At 53.9% G+C, this 16,622-nt stretch overlaps 7 protein-coding genes across 7 annotated transcripts; 2 read left to right on the forward strand and 5 right to left on the reverse strand.

Annotated features, from left to right (window-relative positions):
• Positions 1-64: 64 nt before the first annotated feature.
• On the reverse strand, positions 65-1,495 carry BU25DRAFT_405517 (protein transport protein yip1). The gene is made up of 4 exons (XM_033699805.1): positions 786-1,495; positions 703-736; positions 357-653; positions 65-307 (listed from the first exon to the last, which is right to left on the reverse strand). The coding sequence occupies exons 1-4, from the start codon at positions 1,215-1,217 to the stop codon at positions 177-179; spliced, it is 894 nt and encodes a 297-aa protein (XP_033567838.1). The 5' UTR covers positions 1,218-1,495; the 3' UTR covers positions 65-176.
• Positions 1,496-1,719: 224 nt separating this feature from the next.
• On the reverse strand, positions 1,720-3,711 carry BU25DRAFT_444336 (uncharacterized protein; the record flags this gene model as incomplete). The annotated part of the gene is made up of 4 exons (XM_033700037.1): positions 1,720-1,930; positions 1,998-2,090; positions 2,139-2,180; positions 2,452-3,711. 4 exons carry the CDS (start codon positions 3,709-3,711, stop codon positions 1,883-1,885), a joined length of 1,443 nt encoding a protein of 480 aa, XP_033567839.1. The 3' UTR covers positions 1,720-1,882.
• Positions 3,712-7,200: 3,489 nt separating this feature from the next.
• BU25DRAFT_436068 (glycoside hydrolase family 55 protein) lies at positions 7,201-9,849 on the reverse strand (the record flags this gene model as incomplete). Its single annotated transcript, XM_033700000.1, has 5 exons — positions 7,201-7,859; positions 7,911-8,986; positions 9,034-9,495; positions 9,542-9,652; positions 9,768-9,849. 5 exons carry the CDS (start codon positions 9,847-9,849, stop codon positions 7,278-7,280), a joined length of 2,313 nt encoding a protein of 770 aa, XP_033567840.1. The 3' UTR covers positions 7,201-7,277.
• A 1,357-nt stretch (positions 9,850-11,206) lies between these two features.
• Positions 11,207-12,332, reverse strand: BU25DRAFT_356210 (uncharacterized protein). Its single transcript, XM_033699602.1, has 2 exons — positions 11,905-12,332; positions 11,207-11,850 (listed from the first exon to the last, which is right to left on the reverse strand). Exons 1-2 carry the CDS (start codon positions 12,293-12,295, stop codon positions 11,675-11,677), a joined length of 567 nt encoding a protein of 188 aa, XP_033567841.1. The 5' UTR covers positions 12,296-12,332; the 3' UTR covers positions 11,207-11,674.
• A 531-nt stretch (positions 12,333-12,863) lies between these two features.
• Positions 12,864-13,383, forward strand: BU25DRAFT_405524 (uncharacterized protein). Its single transcript, XM_033699806.1, has one exon. It carries the CDS (start codon positions 12,980-12,982, stop codon positions 13,343-13,345), a length of 366 nt encoding a protein of 121 aa, XP_033567842.1. The 5' UTR covers positions 12,864-12,979; the 3' UTR covers positions 13,346-13,383.
• Positions 13,384-13,748: 365 nt separating this feature from the next.
• Positions 13,749-14,636, forward strand: BU25DRAFT_436070 (inositol monophosphatase). Its single transcript, XM_033700001.1, has one exon. It carries the CDS (start codon positions 13,755-13,757, stop codon positions 14,622-14,624), a length of 870 nt encoding a protein of 289 aa, XP_033567843.1. The 5' UTR covers positions 13,749-13,754; the 3' UTR covers positions 14,625-14,636.
• Positions 14,637-15,381: 745 nt separating this feature from the next.
• On the reverse strand, positions 15,382-16,325 carry BU25DRAFT_453398 (uncharacterized protein; the record flags this gene model as incomplete). Its single annotated transcript, XM_033700090.1, has 2 exons — positions 15,382-15,415; positions 15,496-16,325. The coding sequence occupies 2 exons, from the start codon at positions 16,323-16,325 to the stop codon at positions 15,382-15,384; spliced, it is 864 nt and encodes a 287-aa protein (XP_033567844.1).
• Positions 16,326-16,622: the final 297 nt, after the last annotated feature.

Raw genomic sequence — 16,622 nt, forward strand, 5'->3', positions numbered from 1 at the left:
GTCATTCCGCTGCGATGCACTAACCAATTGCCGCGCGCCGATTGGCTGATCGATGCTCAACGTGTGAATGTCAAACTTGCCGTTGTTAAGTTTTGTATTCTACTTCATGGTACCGTACGCCGTTCGCTGTATGCTCGTAATTCGCCATATGCGCTTTTTGTGACCTTCCTCGTCCCTCATGCCTGTCCAGCTGCCACCTTGCCCAGTTGTCCAGTGCCTCGAGAGCTAAAGATAGCCATGATGCCAAAGCTGCCATAGAACAATACCATAGGGTAGGCGACAAGTCCTCTCATCGAAGTCATGCGGCCTGCAAAAAGTTAGCATGCTGTACTACACCGCGATATCTGACCACTTACCAGCAACGGTGAACATGGAGCTAGAAGAGTATGAGCACCACATGATAGACAGGATTGTGACAATGTAGCCGAAGAGGCCGTCCAGAGGCACGACAATGCCCAGGGTTGAAACCAGAACAAGAGGAAGCAGGCAGTAGCCCACAATTGAAGCTGATCGAGGGTATGTCAACGATGAACCAAGGTGGGAGCCGCGCGGGTGTCCGTGGTCCTGGCCTGCTACGGCCTCATCCGCGCTTATAGGTGGTGACATGAGCGAGATGATCTGGTGAAGCAGTATTGTGCCTACAAGTCCCAATCCTATCGCAACGTTAGAGGGTATTCAATAGTTCGATGCAAGTCAACGTGCCGTAGATGTAACCGAAATGAAGCTTTCCAGAGAGCTGTAACATGTTAGCTTCCCGATATTTTGAGAATGGCCGTTTTCCCTACCAGAAGCGATGTGCCGAAGATGAAGAAGAATAGAATAGGACCCGCGACATCGCTGTCGTCCATGACGTGCGGTTCAATCCGCCTGAAAGGGTTCAGCACCGCAAGTGTCTTCGACTGAATGTGTCCGAAGTTGACGCCAAGTTCCTCCAGCAGTGGTGGTTCCCCTTCGTATCCTTCTGCACCAAACGCCGCTAGCCATCCTGTCCGCAGCCCTGACTCTCCCATGCCCATCTGTCCACTAACACCGGGCGCCGAGAACCCTTGACCATATTGTGTAGGGAAAGCCTGAGCTTGCGGCGCACCGTAGTTGGCTTGGAAGGGCGTCGAGTGCCCGGACACTGGCTGATTCGAGAATGAGGAGGAGTAGAATTGGAGGTTTTGCGCACCCCCACCGCCGTATTGAGGGTTCTGTCCGTAACCGTAGGATGCCATTGTGTCTATCGCGTGTGCAAGGGTTCGTGAATCAAGAGAGATAGTGGAGAGCAGACTGAGGTGGACGTGGACTGAAGGTTACTAATGTGGAAGCCTGGAGTCGCTGTCTCCGTGTTGGCTGAACTCGTTACGTGGAGGGACCGAGCGACGTCACCGCGGGTGGGTAAGGGAACGACAGGTAATGCGAAGAGAGCGAGTCGACAACCAGACCAGGATGTGAGTGCGTGAAAGGAAAAGGAAAAGCAAATGCGAATGTCTCGTTGTTCGTTGAAGCCCAGGAATGGCAGCCACATGTTATCGTTGGCTCGGAGCTTCTTGGAGCTGATTCGCCGGCCGTTCTCCGCAGCCGTCACGTGTAGATGTGTTGAAGAGTATCTCTGTAGGCATTCAGCAGTTCTGGGACCAACAGAATTGCGAAGACAAAGTGAGACCACTGTGACACATGTGGAGATACTGACAATGCTAGCAATCAGAGGCCAAATCTTTTTTTTTGGCGCAAGTAGATGTCAAGAGCAGTCATGCATTTACTAGGAATGAGGGGGGTATCAATATAAACGCCATGCATAGGCTCATAATCATTTCCATCTCACACCGTCCTTACTCCAAATGCAGTTCACCGAGCTTCAGCTCAGAGGTGATTCAGTGGCGTCACGCCTGCGCACAACCTAATACATCTCGACGGTACGCCGCGAAGTAAAGTTGCACCAGTCACACTATTATGGTATCAGCATGTGCAAGCTGTAAAAGTCCACGCGTAAGACGAGGCGTCTGCCCACTCACCAAGGTGTCAGATGATGCATCGTTGTCTTCGAGGCAATATTCGTTCTGGCATTTCTTACACTGTCGGATGAAAAGCTCCTTGCAGCTTATACACTACAACGCGTCAGTGCGACTCCAAGATTATCGAGCAACAGCACTTACTGTATGGCCACAACCGAAGCAGTCACGTCGAACACCGATGATCTGTAAGAGTTCACGTCAGCCTGTTTCTGTGTAATATACCGAGCACATACCTTGGCGCGACAAAGCCAGGTCCGAGGTGCCATCATCCAAAAGCAGGTTCCAAGTCCAGTCATGGAGACTGAGTCCGGATCCAGCTGCATGGTAAATGCCTTCAGGTAGGGCCATTGCCTTGCGCGCCAAGGTATGTTGTTCATCCCCACATCCCATTGCTTCCTGCGCCGTCCATCATTTCGCCGACCAGACAGTGATCTACGCAAAAGCCCATATGTACCTTGATGGTTTGCTTCGGAACCATGGAAGTCGTGCCGTTGGTTGTCAAGGTCTCCGCAAGCTCGGTCTGTTGGAGTTCGGTTCGTTGGGCAACAGTTGATCCAGCGTAGCAGTCCTCGTCCCACCACTTGTGGCATCTCTCGCACCAGCGGCCTTTCAGACAGTCTTCGCAACGCATATACAGAGGTGGCGGGCCTGATCCATCGATTGTATGTGGGACTTTGGCCGCACGTAGTGTGCTTCCGTGGAGTGGTACGGGGCTCAGAAGAGGGAACTGAGTCGCAGGCGAATCGGCGAAAATCGCTGGGCCCTCAGAAGCAGAATGGCACGTCTCGCAGCCAGTTGGTCCCAGCGCCACAGTCGCAATAGTAGGCCTGAGGAACGCGGCTGGATGCGGCATGCTGCTGGCATAGGCTTTACTCGGGTCGTGACGTGGTCCTCGACAGAGAACGGCATCAAAGGAGATGAGTCCCTCGCACGCCTGCACAACCTCAGCCCATTCTGGAGAAGGCCGCCTTGCGATCATCTTGCCAGACGACTGATACCATCTATCCTGAGTCCGCGCCAACGCAGTGTTCAGAGCGTGAGACGACTTCTGGTTCCATTGTGCGCCGATCTGAGCTCCTTGTGAAGACATAACGCCACGGGAAGCAGAAGGAAAGGGCGCTCGTGGTGTCTCCGGTTCGCATTGTCGATCGCGGGGCCCGAACATGTAAATGCCCTTGACTCGAGGGGTGCCTTCGGGCCTCGACGGGCGGACTGCATATCTGAGATACTGCTGAAGCTTTCGCTCGTTCAAGTGCTTGACTTCCCGGATTGACAGCAGTCTGACATTGTATCGGTCTTCGGTAATGAGCTCCTTGACGAACTCCGCTGTCACGCTCAACCCATCCAGAACCAGCGTATGTATATTACGTAGGACGCGCTGCTTCTCGAGTCTGTAGACGATACCGCGAAGGGGACCGGAGTAAAAGTCGTCCTCGGACAGTGACTCGTCCATGCGCTCAGCGCGCCAGCTGATACCGCCGCCATCGAGTGGGCCATCAAAGGGTACAATCGCGGACTTGACGGGTGACAGATCGAGATATCGAAAAGCTTCGGGCGATTGGCGGATGACGTCGTACAGAGCTTTGGATGTCGACGACAGAGCGCAAAGCGAGGATACAGGCAGGTAAGGAGCAGTTTGGTGCAAGATCAAGGAGTTGGAGAGAACATCCACCAGGGAGGTAGGCAGGCCATTGGATAACACGGAGGGGCCCATGATAACAAGGTGTCGCAACTTGGATGACGCGACCAGGACGGAGCTTGGGACGAGGGATACAACCAGACGACGCTGGAGGTTAGGAGGGTACTCACCAACGTCTTATTCACAGGGAGGGACAGCAGCCCAGACGACACGTGCCACAAGTCTGACCCTGCAGGACGTGGTGTTGAGGGCGGCGCTTGATACACCGCGTGTAGTAAGGACTGGCGCGGTTGAACTTACAGAGTGGGATTTGTTGGCTTCCCTGATAGCGATCATCCAAAAGCATAGCGCCGACGCGCGCAGAAGCCACAGCCAAGAATCACCGACGTCTGGAAGTAGAGAGCTCTCTGCAAGATCAGGGTTCACCGTGAAGCACAACTTGGAACACAGCATGGCGGCCAAGCGTTATGAAAGTCTTGGGTGCGGATTGAAGAAACAGGCCAAAACAATGGCCGTCAAGGCAGCTGGCAAGCAAGCTGACACGACCGGGCCGCAGGGGAAACAATGGGATAGATCTGGGGGTCGCGGAGCTATCGGCAGGGCGGGGCGCCGTTTAGCAGACACAATTATCAGATGGAATCTGAACGAGTGATGGTCACGGCGACATTGCGTGATAGAGTCGGTCAGCACGGCGCGGCGAGCGAAGTCGCCGTGCATCGTACCTGCCAGATGAGCCACTCGCAGTTTGTTTGTTGTCCAACATGGCATGCAGCAGCACAGCATCGTGTTCCTGAGCGCCTCCAGACGCCGTTGCGTCGACGCGTCGCGTGCTTTTGGCTTTGCTTATCGATAAGCAGCCACTCTTAGCGTATGACGATGTCTCCCAAACGAGGCTTCGAATCTTCCAGACGGCGAGCCGCATCGCGTGTGTCAGCGACATTTTGCCTTCACTCACGATATGATACCCCAGATATGAGGTCGATGTTCGCTCTTGACATATCTTGCATGCACCCACAGTAACGAGTACCACAATGGCCACCGACGCTGAGCCAGCAGAGCTCAAGTGGTCTGTGCAGTACACACTTGCCCACAACACTCAGAGCACGCAGCTGCCCGGCGATAAGATCCTCCTACCGCCCTCCGCGTTGGAACAGCTGCTTGCTGCAGCCCCCGTTGTCACCTTAGACGCGGACCGCCCCCACATCACTTCGTTCGACCCTTTCAACCCATACACCCATGCTGCCGAGCGGCAGGCCCGCGCCCAGTTTCAGGACCGCTACCAGCAGTTGCCGCACCCGCTCACCTTTCGACTCGTCAACCCAGAGAACGGCAGGGTTGTACATGCAGGAATACGCGAGTTCTCGGCGGAAGAGGGACATATTGTTCTCAGCAGTCTCTTGAGAGACGCTCTGGGAATCGAGGCCGGTTCCGTAGAGTCTTCAACAGGCACAAGCCCGAACGGCCGAGATGGCGGCGACGAGGTCATGGGCGATGGCGAGGCAGTGAACGGCGCCGCCTCGACCAAGATTACGGTACATGCCAAGCAACTCCCCAAAGGCACCTTTGTCAAGCTGCGACCGCTCGAAGCAGGCTACGACCCTGAGGACTGGAAGTCGCTTCTCGAAGAGCACCTGCGCTCGAACTTCACCACCCTGACCAACGGCGAGGTCCTCGTCGTATACGGCGGGCGCGGGCTGGGTGGCAAGCGCGAGGAGTTCCGCTTTCTAGTTGATGGATTCAAACCAGAAGGAGACGGCATATGCGTCGTTGATACCGATCTTGAAGTCGACATCGAGGCTCTGAATGAAGAGCAGGCACGAGAGACGCTGAAGAGCATCGTTGCGAAGAGGCAAAAAGCGCCGGGCACAACGGAGGGCAGTTCTGTTGGAGGTGCAATTGACATCTTCCAGGGCAAAGACGGGCAGGTACTCGAGAGCGAGTACGTTGACTTCGAACTAGAGTCATGGGATAGATCACAAGGACTCGAGATCGCCCTCAGCGGAGTGGACGATGACGAAGAGATCGACCTCTACGTAAGCCCGTATTCGGCACAACAGCGTGTTCGACCACGAGAGGATGAGCATGCATTCGCGGATGTGTCCAGCCAATACCCGAAACGCATTCGGATACGGCCTACGAACGCAGAGCTCGACGGAGCAGAGGCTGTTTGGATATCAGTCCGCGCATACCCTTCAGAGTCACCATCGAGTACACCAAAGCCATTCCACCTTAGGGTGTCGATATTCAATCCGAAGGCACAGACAACAAACGACGTGGAAACGATCGAGGATGCGACACACGGCGCCGACGAAGTACAGTGCAAGAACTGTGCCCAACGGATACCCAAAGGCTCACTCTTCCTACACGAAAACTTCTGTCTGCGCAACAACATCCTCTGCCCCCAAGGCTGCGGCCGCGTCTTCCAAAAGCGCTCTCCCGCATTCCAAAACCACTGGCACTGTCCCCACGACACATTCACCGGCAACACTTCCCTCAGCCTCCGCAAACACAACGCCATCTACCACACGCCTCAAACCTGCAACTCCTGCAGTCTCTCCTTCTCCTCACTCCCCACCCTCGCGCACCACAAAACCACAATCTGTCCCGGCAAGCTCATCCTCTGCCGCTTCTGCCACCTGCAGGTCGCGCAGGAAGGCGACCCGACCGCGCCGCCGAACCCAGAGCTCCTGCTCTCGGGGCTGACACCGCACGAGCTTGCCGACGGCGGGCGCACGACAGAATGTCACTTATGCGACAAGATCGTGCGCTTCAGAGACATGGAGACGCATCTGCGGCACCACGACCTCGAGCGCTTATCGCGCCCTGCGCCGCGTGTGTGTCGGAATGAGAACTGCGGGCGCACCCAGGACGGCGCGAATAAGATGGGGGATACGCGTGCGGGGACGCGCAAGGGACAGGGGCCGGGGAATGAGATTGGGCTGTGCAGTGTGTGCTTTGGGCCGTTGTATGTGTCGCTGCATGATCCTGAGGGCAAGGCGCTAAGGCGCCGGATCGAGAGAAGGTATTTGAGCCAGCTGCTGACGGGATGCGGGAAGCCGTGGTGCAGGAACGAGTTTTGTCGTGCGGGCCGGAAGAACTTGGGCCAGGGGGATCAGTCGGTGCCTACGAGAGAGGCCATTCCGATGGTCAAGCCGTTTTTGGACGGTATGGATGGGAGGGGTTACAGTACGCCGCTGCAATTCTGCGTTGACGAAGCGAGCCAGAAGCGTCGCACATTAGCCGAAATGTTGACGGCTGAGAAGGGTATTGAAGGGAAAGGTGGATATGGTATGGAATGGTGCGTCGCTGCACTCGAGGCCGAGAATGGCGATCTGGACAAGGCAAGAGCATGGTTGAAAGGTTGGGCACCACAGCGGACTGAGGCCCAGTGAGCTTGGAGTGAGTGGTTGAACAGCGTATCGCTGCGCGATATCATAGACCAAGGAGTATAGGATATAGACACGAGAGATACCCCGAATGAAGAGATGAAGAGGTATTGGAGACATTTCCAGATTTTGGCTGTGACATTCGTACTATGTATGAGCCAAATCCAATTCCACACACCAACCACAGACGAATGAACTCCGTCGCTAATGCAACCTATATACTGAAGATGACTGCACCAGTACCCTTACATGCTTCTAGATGTTGTACTTGATGTAGCCAATGGTGTCCGGGTACACACTCAGGTTGTCGGACCATATGGCCTTTTGCTCACCATTGATAGTCAGCATCTGTTCAACTCCGACTTCGCTCAACGCAAAGGCTTGGAAGCTCGTTGCTCCCTCGATGCTCAGGATTTGACTTTGACAAATTCTTCTGCCCTGCGGTGCATCGGGGGAACTACAAGACACATCGTAGTTGATGAAGAACGAGTAGAGACCACCACCATAGATGAGAACGTTGGTCGAGTCGACAACACGGAGTCCCCATGCGCGCTGGCCAGATGTGTAGACAGGATCGCTGTAGGCTGCCTGTGGCACGTAGGGTTGACTGAGTGCATCTGGTGTCGGCATGTAGTAAGGGGTTTCGGTCTGGATGAAGCCGGCAAAGATGTCTGATGCTTTGTTGAACTGGTATTGGTACAAGGCGTGGTGCTCAACGCCGTTTGCCCATAGCCAGGTGCCCCTACCCTCAATCAGGAGGCCACGCCCAGTGAAGATGGAAACGCGTGTCGAGTTCCAATCATCAAGGTCATGGTCTGCTGTCCAAAACCAGTTGTTCTGTCAGAAATGTTAGCAAGGATCTTGTATTGTTGATACACATCCGCTTACCTCAAAGTACGCTCCCGAGGCAGAGCTGGTAATGTGGACGTTAGTGTGCGCGGCAAAGCACTGGGGGTTGACCGATCCGGTAGGACACTGCGCAACCTGGTGTCCAGTACCTTTGGCTCCTCCGACGCGTGTATGAACGTCCCAGATACCTGAGCCACGGGCGGACCTCAGATTGTATTCGATGAGCTTAGCTCCAGGGGTGCCTCCTTGAGTCTGTACGACCATGTCTGACCATTCGATGCTTCCACTCTGGCCCGCTTGACCGATTCGAACGATTGGTTTGGGGTTGTTCTGGTCTGCGAAGGTGCTGCCAGAGCCCATGATGACTGAGAAAGTCTCTCCGACCGCACGGAGACCGGGTGGGAAGTCGAGCGTGTTAGTGACTCGGTAGACACCATGCTCGAAGAACAGAACTTTGTTCTCCGATACAGCCTGGTTGATGGCATTCTGCACAGCAAAGGTGTCGTCTGTGTTGCCGTTACCTGTAGCACCGGAACCACGAGCGCTTACAAAACTGCCCGCGCCCAGGTTCTCATATTGAGGTTTCGACTTCGAGTAGAACTTGCCGTTGTCGAGAAGCCCTTCAGGCCGGGCTGCTGTTGTCATAGGGCCCTGGAACTTCTCTGGTCCATTGGGTGTGTACCTATTGCCCTGGCCCCAGGTGCCTATAGTGATGGATCCGCCTGCAAGAACTGTGGCGCCACTGGGTCCTTTTACTGCGACTGGTACGTTGTTCAGCTTGACATTCTCGATGACAAGCTGTCCGGCGCCGATGGGAGTCGTGCTCCTTGTCCATGCTTGGTCAACAAAAGTAGGGCAGTTGGTGATTTCGCTGTCGATGATGACGACTGATCCAACCTCAAGCTTGTTGCTTTGTGCTCCGTTTGTCATAGAAAAGGCGGTACCGCAGTCGCTAATTGTCAAGCCCGAGTATAGCCAACCCCAACTCCAGATTTGGGAGATACCGACGACAGCCTTGGAGATCTTGACATTACGCATGGTGAACTGCTGGTTACCGATGTTCATACCATACAAACCTCCCTCGATATCGAGGTCGGCCATGTGGCCTCCAGATCCTAACTAGAGTCAGTACGAATCATGTCACTCTTACAAGAGGACTTACCATTCTCCACGAAGATACCAGCATGGACAGAATTTGATGCTTGAGTCATGCGAATCTTGACATTCTGGATCGTAGTTGCCTGCGAAGCCGGCCAATGAATAGCCTGGAACCCTGAAGTTGGAGGTCTGGCAGTACCGTCGATGATCAAGTTTCGAATCTGGCGCATAAACAAGTTGGTAGAGGTCCAACCAGGTGAGCCATCATTGTTGTTGTAAGGACTTCCATCGATCAAGGCTAAAGCGTCAAGGCTGGCTGAAGCTTTGAGAGTCGGTAGACTTCGAGGGTTACCGATGAGCTGAGTCATGTAATAGAAGATGATCGGTTTGCCGATGAGGTACGTGCCAGATGGAATGTACACGACAGCAGGAGTATCAGTCGACGAGTCGCATACAGATGGACCGCAGCGGTTTCCGTCGCTGATCGCACGGTTGATTGCATCCGAGTCGTCAGTGACACCGTCACCTTATGAAGTAAGCCAGGCTTCGGTTTAAGCAGTGAAGATACGCACCCTTTGCTCCATAGTCCAACACGTTTCGGAAAACCTTGTATGCAGCTGGATTTGGGTTGAACGGAGCGATGCCCTTGCCGGATAGGTCGTTCAGCCAGTAGCCATCAGCAGCTACTCGTGGCTGTAGTTTCTCGTCCAAAACGACAGATTGTGATCTTGTAGAAACAGCATCTGCAGCGCGAGGGAGGGGCGCTGTTGGGAAGGCACGTTAGCTACATGACATAACTGCAGCATCTAGTGAACCTACCTATGACCGCACTCTGGGTGTAAGCTACCCAAAGGCAGAGCACAACTGAGAGGATATGCATGATCGTGTGAAGTGGGTACACCAGAGGCGTAGCGCAAGCTATCAAATAAGGACGTGGACGCGCTCAGTGTACGCGTGCTCAGAGCAAGCGGGAAGGAGCCTGTGAGAATCCATTTTTGCAGCAGGAGCGGCGTGTCTATTTATTTCAGGGTTGAAGCCCATTTTCCTTTGCCCCACTCGCAGAGGAGTTGTGGAAAGGCGCAAGTGAACCCCTGCCCCTCCGAGAGACATCTGGTCATCCATAGGGATGCTTGAGCACCGAGCATTCCATGGAGTTAGAAAGCCCTTATGACTGGTCGCCACAGCAGGCCCACTCCACTGCCTGGTCCTTGAATGAACGGTCATACGCCAGGCCAAACTTCGGTTGGTGTTCTGGCGGACACGGCTCCGTTTCGCATTATGGCATTCCATAGTGATTGTCGGCAATCCCTCTCTTGGATGAGCTGATGCGGTCTAGTACAAGGCGCGTACGAGCATTGAGTAAAATGAGGGCACTATGGAAGCAAGGACAAAGTGTCGAAGCAGAGTACAAAATCGCTGAAGAGGTCGAGGGGCTAACCTTGAATAGGCACATGTCACCGGGTCGGCTCGACCGTTTAATCCCCGTCAAACCATGTCCAACCACTGAGCGACACAAGACGGAGGCATGTGATGAGGAGTTTTCCAATCTTTTCTAGATGTCCATAACGGTTCTGGAAGTCATCGCCGCTGCTACTATGATTTTAGCGTTTAGTGTAAACCCCTGCAGTCTATTCTCTTACCTCGTGGCCATGGTGTTTTGTGGGTAAGCCATGGGCTTGCCCCGTGACTGTTACACTGCATATATCTTCCACGTCCATGGAAGTTGCGACATGACCTTTTCCGCAATGCGCGCGTGCTTGCATCGAGGCGCTGAACCATGGACACACCACTGTAACCTTCTTCGCACAGAAAGTTGGTAGATCTAGCCCTGGCGGTAGTCGCGTGCGCCTTCCAAGACACAATGGCATGGAGGTGGAAGAGATGACCTCAGGTTTGACCCTGCAGAACCCAAAGTTGACTGCACTGCAGCCGTTGCAAGACTGGCCCGAGCGAGATGTCTTGAGAGCCGAAGGATTAATGCATATGCAAGGACAGAAGTGGATTTAAAACGCGGCGCATAGATCTCCAGTTGTTTTCTGTGTTGATCGAACGGTAGTCGAAATAAAGAGCACAGCGGAACGGCGCATCCTTGTCAGGGGGTGGTAACCGGAGTTGATGCCTGTTGCGGATCGTTCACTACACGGACGTACCCCAGACTCTTGCAGCTTGGAAGGGAGACTTAGAGCTGAAGAGTTGCACGAGGTAGATCAGATGGCGCTAACGGATATATTAAGGGGCTTAGGTTTTGACCAGTCATGTGCTCGACACATTTACCTTTAGCTCCATCCCAACCAATCATTGCGAATGTTCCTGCTATGAGGATAGAGCTTGCAAACTCCGTAGACCTTCTCAGAATGCACTCCAGTATCAGGCGCAAGGATCGCCACAGCAGAACGCCCTGAAGATGATATCGCAACCAACCACCAGTCAGCAACATATCGCTGCAGCCAGTCATGCTGCAGTCTTCCAAGCCGTTATGAGCTCCGAGGTAGCGAGGTCTCGCCCATAGTTTGATCTGCCGAGCAGATCTTCCTCCCTCGGAGCACCTGCCGTCAAGACTTGTGCCTTCTACGCACATGTGATATGCGGTCCCACGGGATGTCTAATGCCTTTGTGTCCGGAGGTGATGTCCGAGACAGTACAGCCAGGTATGCCCACATTGGCTGCTTGAGAAGTATCACTCGAACCCGGGCCAAGAACGCCTTTTATAGCTTCGGCTTGACTTGGATGAACATGCACTCTCCGGTGGTGTACACAGTTCCTGCGCCGTCCTCGATCGTCGCACGTACATATAGCTTCCTGCCGTCTTGTCGCTCTATCTTTGCGGTACACAAAACGGGACCAGGAACTGGTACTGGCTTCTTATAAATCGTCTTCAGATCTGTAGCACCCTTGTTAGCCTTGAGACCAACAGCTCTGCCCGGGAACCACCTACAGGCTGTGAGGTAATTCACGACATGCTGAGGGCCCAGCCTCTTCGCTTTCTCAAAGACATTCAACTGGATAAGGCCTCCGCAGGTTTCATCTAAGAGTGTAGCCGCAAAGCCCCCGTGCAGAACCTGTGCGTAACCATTGAGGCCGTCGCCCAAATCCAGAATGACCAACAGCTCTTTGTATGCCAGATCACCCTCCTCTTCTTTGGTTGGTCTCAGCGTCAACATCGTTCGTATCGTGCGACCGGTGTCAAGCGTCTCTGCGAAGAACGAATCCTCGCCCGTGGGCTTTGGAATTTGATTAGAGCTCGGCGTAGGCGTCCAGCGCTTGTCGTTGATGAGATTGGCGGCCCATGGTATCGACGACAGTCTGACGATATCGGCTTCTATCATCGTGGTAGTTCGTGGCCTTCGTGGGGTCGCTGCGGCGGGCGTGTTGACATTGTCTTTTGAAGATGCCGAGGTTATGGTGAGACCCAGCAAGGCTGCATGGCGCAAGTTGATACGCTAACACAGCCGTTTCCACGACCATCTTGAACTTCTGCGCACTCAGAAACTTGCGACGACTAACTTCGAAAGTGTTATGAACAGTCTATTATGTCTCCATCATGACTCGCCTTTCTCACAAGCTCTTGGAGTCCTTGTAGTTGTAATTGATCTTGAATCGCTTTGCAGCCGTTGTACTGTAAGCAGCACTTGAAACTCGATATCAAAGATGCCTTGAATCAGCAAGGCGCAAGTAGGACTTGCTACAAAGAACACAATGCTCATCTGTGCTACTTTCTCTTTCTGAGAGCGGGTAGCATTGCTACTACGGGCGTTTCTCACATGCATGTTCCACACGTCAACAAAATGCAGACGTCATCTATACACGCTAATCGACTGTCAAAGACGCGAACCATCAACGCGCACTTACCCCAGATCCAGGGTCGATGATGCGTTACCGAGGCTCTCGTTGGAAGTCTTGACCATAAAACATCGAGGGTCTCCTGCAATCTGTAAAGAGTTTTGACCATTCACATCGTTCCAGCCAACCAAGTCCCAATCCAACAAATAACATCCCACAAACATATCACCATGTCAAAGCCACACTCCAAGACTGTCCGCGGAACCCTTGATAACCCCAAGACGCAAGCTGCCATCAAGTCGGGCAGCAACCCACCCCAGCTAGGAGACCATGTCTCGCTGAAGCCTGAGACCGACAACCCACCCACGCTAGAGAACCAAAAAACCGCTTCGTCACTGGTCTCAAACTCCTCGTCAGACACGAATGACAACGAACTTCCACATTCTAAGAAGGTGAGGGGAACATTGGCGAATGCGGATGGAAAGCAAGTCAACGACACCCAATTGGGCGACCCAGCGAGCTTGAAGGCGGAGACGAGTAAGACTGATTTGGGAAAGCAAACGGAGAGGGAGGGCATGGAGAAGAGCAAGCTCTGAACGTGCACATAGGGGGCGGATATAACAATAAGTTTTTTTGGGGAACACACCCCCAGTAGGACCTCACCTGGCACTGTGCCTTGGTTCGAGAGTTGTGCTGTTCAGATGGATGCGGGGAGATTGCGGGGCCCCAGATTATGACATTTGCAACACTGAATGAACAATAGCATGCAGCAATACTAAATAAGGTCAATGTCAAAGGGTCTGTAGCGACACCATATCTATTCAAATGTCACAAAATGCCAAACCCCAAGTCGCTGCCACACGTGATGGATCCTGCAGATCCACACGAGCTGTCTGAGCTGTCTGCCCCACCGAGGGGCATGGCAGCTTCAACAGCTTTCCATCAACATTCTTACCCGAACACTCATACCCGACAATCAACAAAGCCAATCACCCAGTCGTCAACATGGCAGACCTCAACCTCAACGAGATCCACGACTTCATGATCTCCGTCGCCAAAAGCGCCGCCGCCCGCATCACCTCCGCCACACCAACTACCTCATCCTCCGGCTCAAAAAAGAACTCTGTCGACCTCGTCACCGAAACCGACCAAGCCGTCGAGAAACTAATCTCCACCTCCCTCCGCGAAAAGTACCCCGACTTCTCCTTCATGGGCGAGGAGACATACAAGCCCGGCGACACACTCACGCCCGCGCCGACATTCATCTGCGACCCGATTGACGGCACAACGAACTTCGTACACCGGTATCCGTATGTGTCGATATCGCTGGGGCTGGCGATTGATCTGAAGCCCGTGATTGGCGTGGTGTATAATCCATTTACGCAGACGCTGTACTCAGCGATTAAAGGGCAGGGCGCGTACTTGAATCAGACGACGAAGCTGCCGCTGACACCGCCGACGCCGCTTGAGACACTGAATACATGTCTGGTCGCAGTTGAATGGGGAAGCGATCGCAGTGGGAACGACTTCACGGTCAAGAGCGAGACATTCAAGAATCTGGCAGCGACGAAGGAGAACGGCGGGGGGATGGTGCATGGGCTGAGGTCATTTGGGTCTGCAGCATTGAACTTGTGTGGAGTAGCAAGTGGGGGGTTGGATATCTACTGGGAGGCTGGCTGCTGGGCGTGGGATGTCTGTGCTGGGTGGATTATCCTCGAAGAAGCTGGCGGTATCATTGTTGATGCGAACCCTGGGAACTGGGAGCCGAGAGTGGACGAGCGAAGATACATGGCTGTGCGTGGTGGAGAAGGACAGAAAGATATCGTCGAAGAGTTCTGGGGCCTGGTGCATGGCAAGTTCGAGGTTGGCATATAGACAGCTGGTCTCGAAGTGCTCGAGACCACATCATACCATCTCATAGACACCGTGAATAGACAACATGCACAATGAGCAACACATACAGAGGCAAATCAATGTAGCAGCGGCCTAAATCTCTCATTGCGCGCCACTAAGATCCTTCGCAGCCAGTCTGACCATCCAAGCGGTCTCAATCAATCTTTCCGCTTCGGGCCTTTCCGCCAAGGGAAGAGCCCTTCCAGCGCGGTCATCCTGATCAGCGCAGAACCATACTTCTGAAAATGAATGTCCGTACATCCCTTACTATAACAACAACAGTTCCCACTCCGTCCACCAACGCGCACAAGTGAACAAAGGAAACGCAGTCTCGTAGTAGACATGTACTCTCTCCGCAAGCAGAGAGGGGCGGTGGGAATGGAGAATCGTTGCAAAGTCGTTTAAAGAGAACATCAGAGACGTGATGGGGGTAAGCAAACACAGTAAAATGGGAGGGGAGAAGAAGCGAGGGGAGGGGAGGGGGTTAAGAATGATTGCAACCAGCCGGGCCGTCGATGTACGCCGAGGAAATCAGGGGAGGAGTCGTGTCCTTTCCGTCTTTTTCTGGGTTTTCTGTTTTACGTTGAGTGACGATGAGCGAGTTGCGTGAGCGTTGTCGCTTGTTGGCAATTTGGGTTTGTCGGGAGTTGAGAGTGGATCAAATTAATGGTACTCCAAAGTGGTGTGGTGTGTGGTGTGTGTTTGCAGTTGTGCTTGACGAGATGCGGCCGAGGCAACCTTAGATGGTCCTGGGAGTGCCGCGAGCGGAGGGGCTGGGGTGTGTTAGTGTTGGTCAACTTACAGGCGTTTACGGTTAAGACGAAAGATCACACAGAAGATGTGCAAGGCTCACCTCGCGTCCACGAGATCATCGACATGGTTGCACATCGCCACGAACAGGTCAAAGAACAGTTTTCCCCCCATCTCCATCTCCATCTGCATGGTTCCACTACGCTTGAATGTTTTCCGGCTGCGAATGATCAAAGCGAGGTAATGAGCGCGCAGCCGCGAGTCATTGTCCGGTGTGTTCTCGTAGGCATACCGAGCACTGCGCAAGATCACTCCAACCTCGATCCCGCTCTGCAGGCCCTGCTTGCGCAGGGAGAGCTTCTTGAGCTCCTCAAGGCCGTAGCGATCAGCAGCGCAGTACACGGCTGTGTCGCGGAGGATAACGTCACCCACACCGGTGTGAAAGAAGGTTGGCTCGACAGCGGCGGCGCGGTCGCTAGTTTTGTTTGGGTCGGGCGAGGGCATTGCGCCCTCGAGCATCCAGGTCTGACGACGCCTGTCATGAACCAGGCGGGGGTAGTAATCGCCCTTGTATAGATACTCGAGGATGCAGGAGAAGACCTCTGGTTCTTCCGTAGGCAGGTCGATGCGTCGATTAGCGGACTCGAAGAACTGGCCTCGCAACGCTTGCGCGAAAAACGGGGCATGTGACAGGACATCTTCGTGCGCGGCAAACAGTCGCTGGTCAGGACCCACGACGACTGTCACGATGGCAGAGGTGAGACTCGGTGAAGTCGCCTCCATCATGGGGCTATCCTTGCGCGCATCCAGCTTCTCGACCATCTTCTTCTGCTTCTGCTTCAGTTCAGAAGCATCGCGAAACGATCTCTTCGGCTGTTTCTGTATCTTGCCCGAACGGTCCTTTGAACTAGCAAACGAACGTTTTCCGAACATGTTGACCGAAGAGAGGGATCGTAACGAGCGACAGAGGGACTTATAAAGAGTGGACAGGTTAGTTGACGCGGGTTGTGAGAATGAGGGACCTCCGGAAGCTCTTAGATTTCGCGCTTTTCGTGAGAAAGACACTACGTCAAAAGAACTTGGTGTGCATCTAGCATGGGACGTGAAGATACCACACGCGGATTGTCAGGTTGTGGCTTGTCGAGGGGGCGTAACGGGCTCAAAGTGTGGGGGAGGCCGGTATTTATACATAGCCTTGCCAAGTTTACATCCCCTGCCGCCTGTCGACGT

This window comes from Macroventuria anomochaeta (assembly GCF_010093625.1).
Source record: "Macroventuria anomochaeta strain CBS 525.71 unplaced genomic scaffold BU25scaffold_1, whole genome shotgun sequence".
NCBI lineage: Eukaryota > Fungi > Ascomycota > Dothideomycetes > Pleosporales > Didymellaceae > Macroventuria > Macroventuria anomochaeta.

What these genes read in the sequence shown, in the direction of transcription:
- BU25DRAFT_405517 (XM_033699805.1), bottom strand. Translation starts at nt 1,217, where the DNA reads ATGGCATCCTACGGTTACGGACAGAACCCTCAATACGGCGGTGGGGGT. An exon ending in TCATTTCGGTTACATCTACG is followed by an intron (nt 654 to 702) that starts GCACGTTGACTT and finishes ACGTTGCGATAG; the next exon opens with GATTGGGACTTGTAGGCACA. An exon ending in CTCCATGTTCACCGTTGCTG is followed by an intron (nt 308 to 356) that starts GTAAGTGGTCAG and finishes AACTTTTTGCAG; the next exon opens with GCCGCATGACTTCGATGAGA.
- BU25DRAFT_356210 (XM_033699602.1), bottom strand. Translation starts at nt 12,295, where the DNA reads ATGATAGAAGCCGATATCGTCAGACTGTCGTCGATACCATGGGCCGCC. An exon ending in CGTGAATTACCTCACAGCCT is followed by an intron (nt 11,851 to 11,904) that starts GTAGGTGGTTCC and finishes AGGGTGCTACAG; the next exon opens with ATCTGAAGACGATTTATAAG.
- BU25DRAFT_405524 (XM_033699806.1), top strand. Translation starts at nt 12,980, where the DNA reads ATGTCAAAGCCACACTCCAAGACTGTCCGCGGAACCCTTGATAACCCC.
- BU25DRAFT_436070 (XM_033700001.1), top strand. Translation starts at nt 13,755, where the DNA reads ATGGCAGACCTCAACCTCAACGAGATCCACGACTTCATGATCTCCGTC.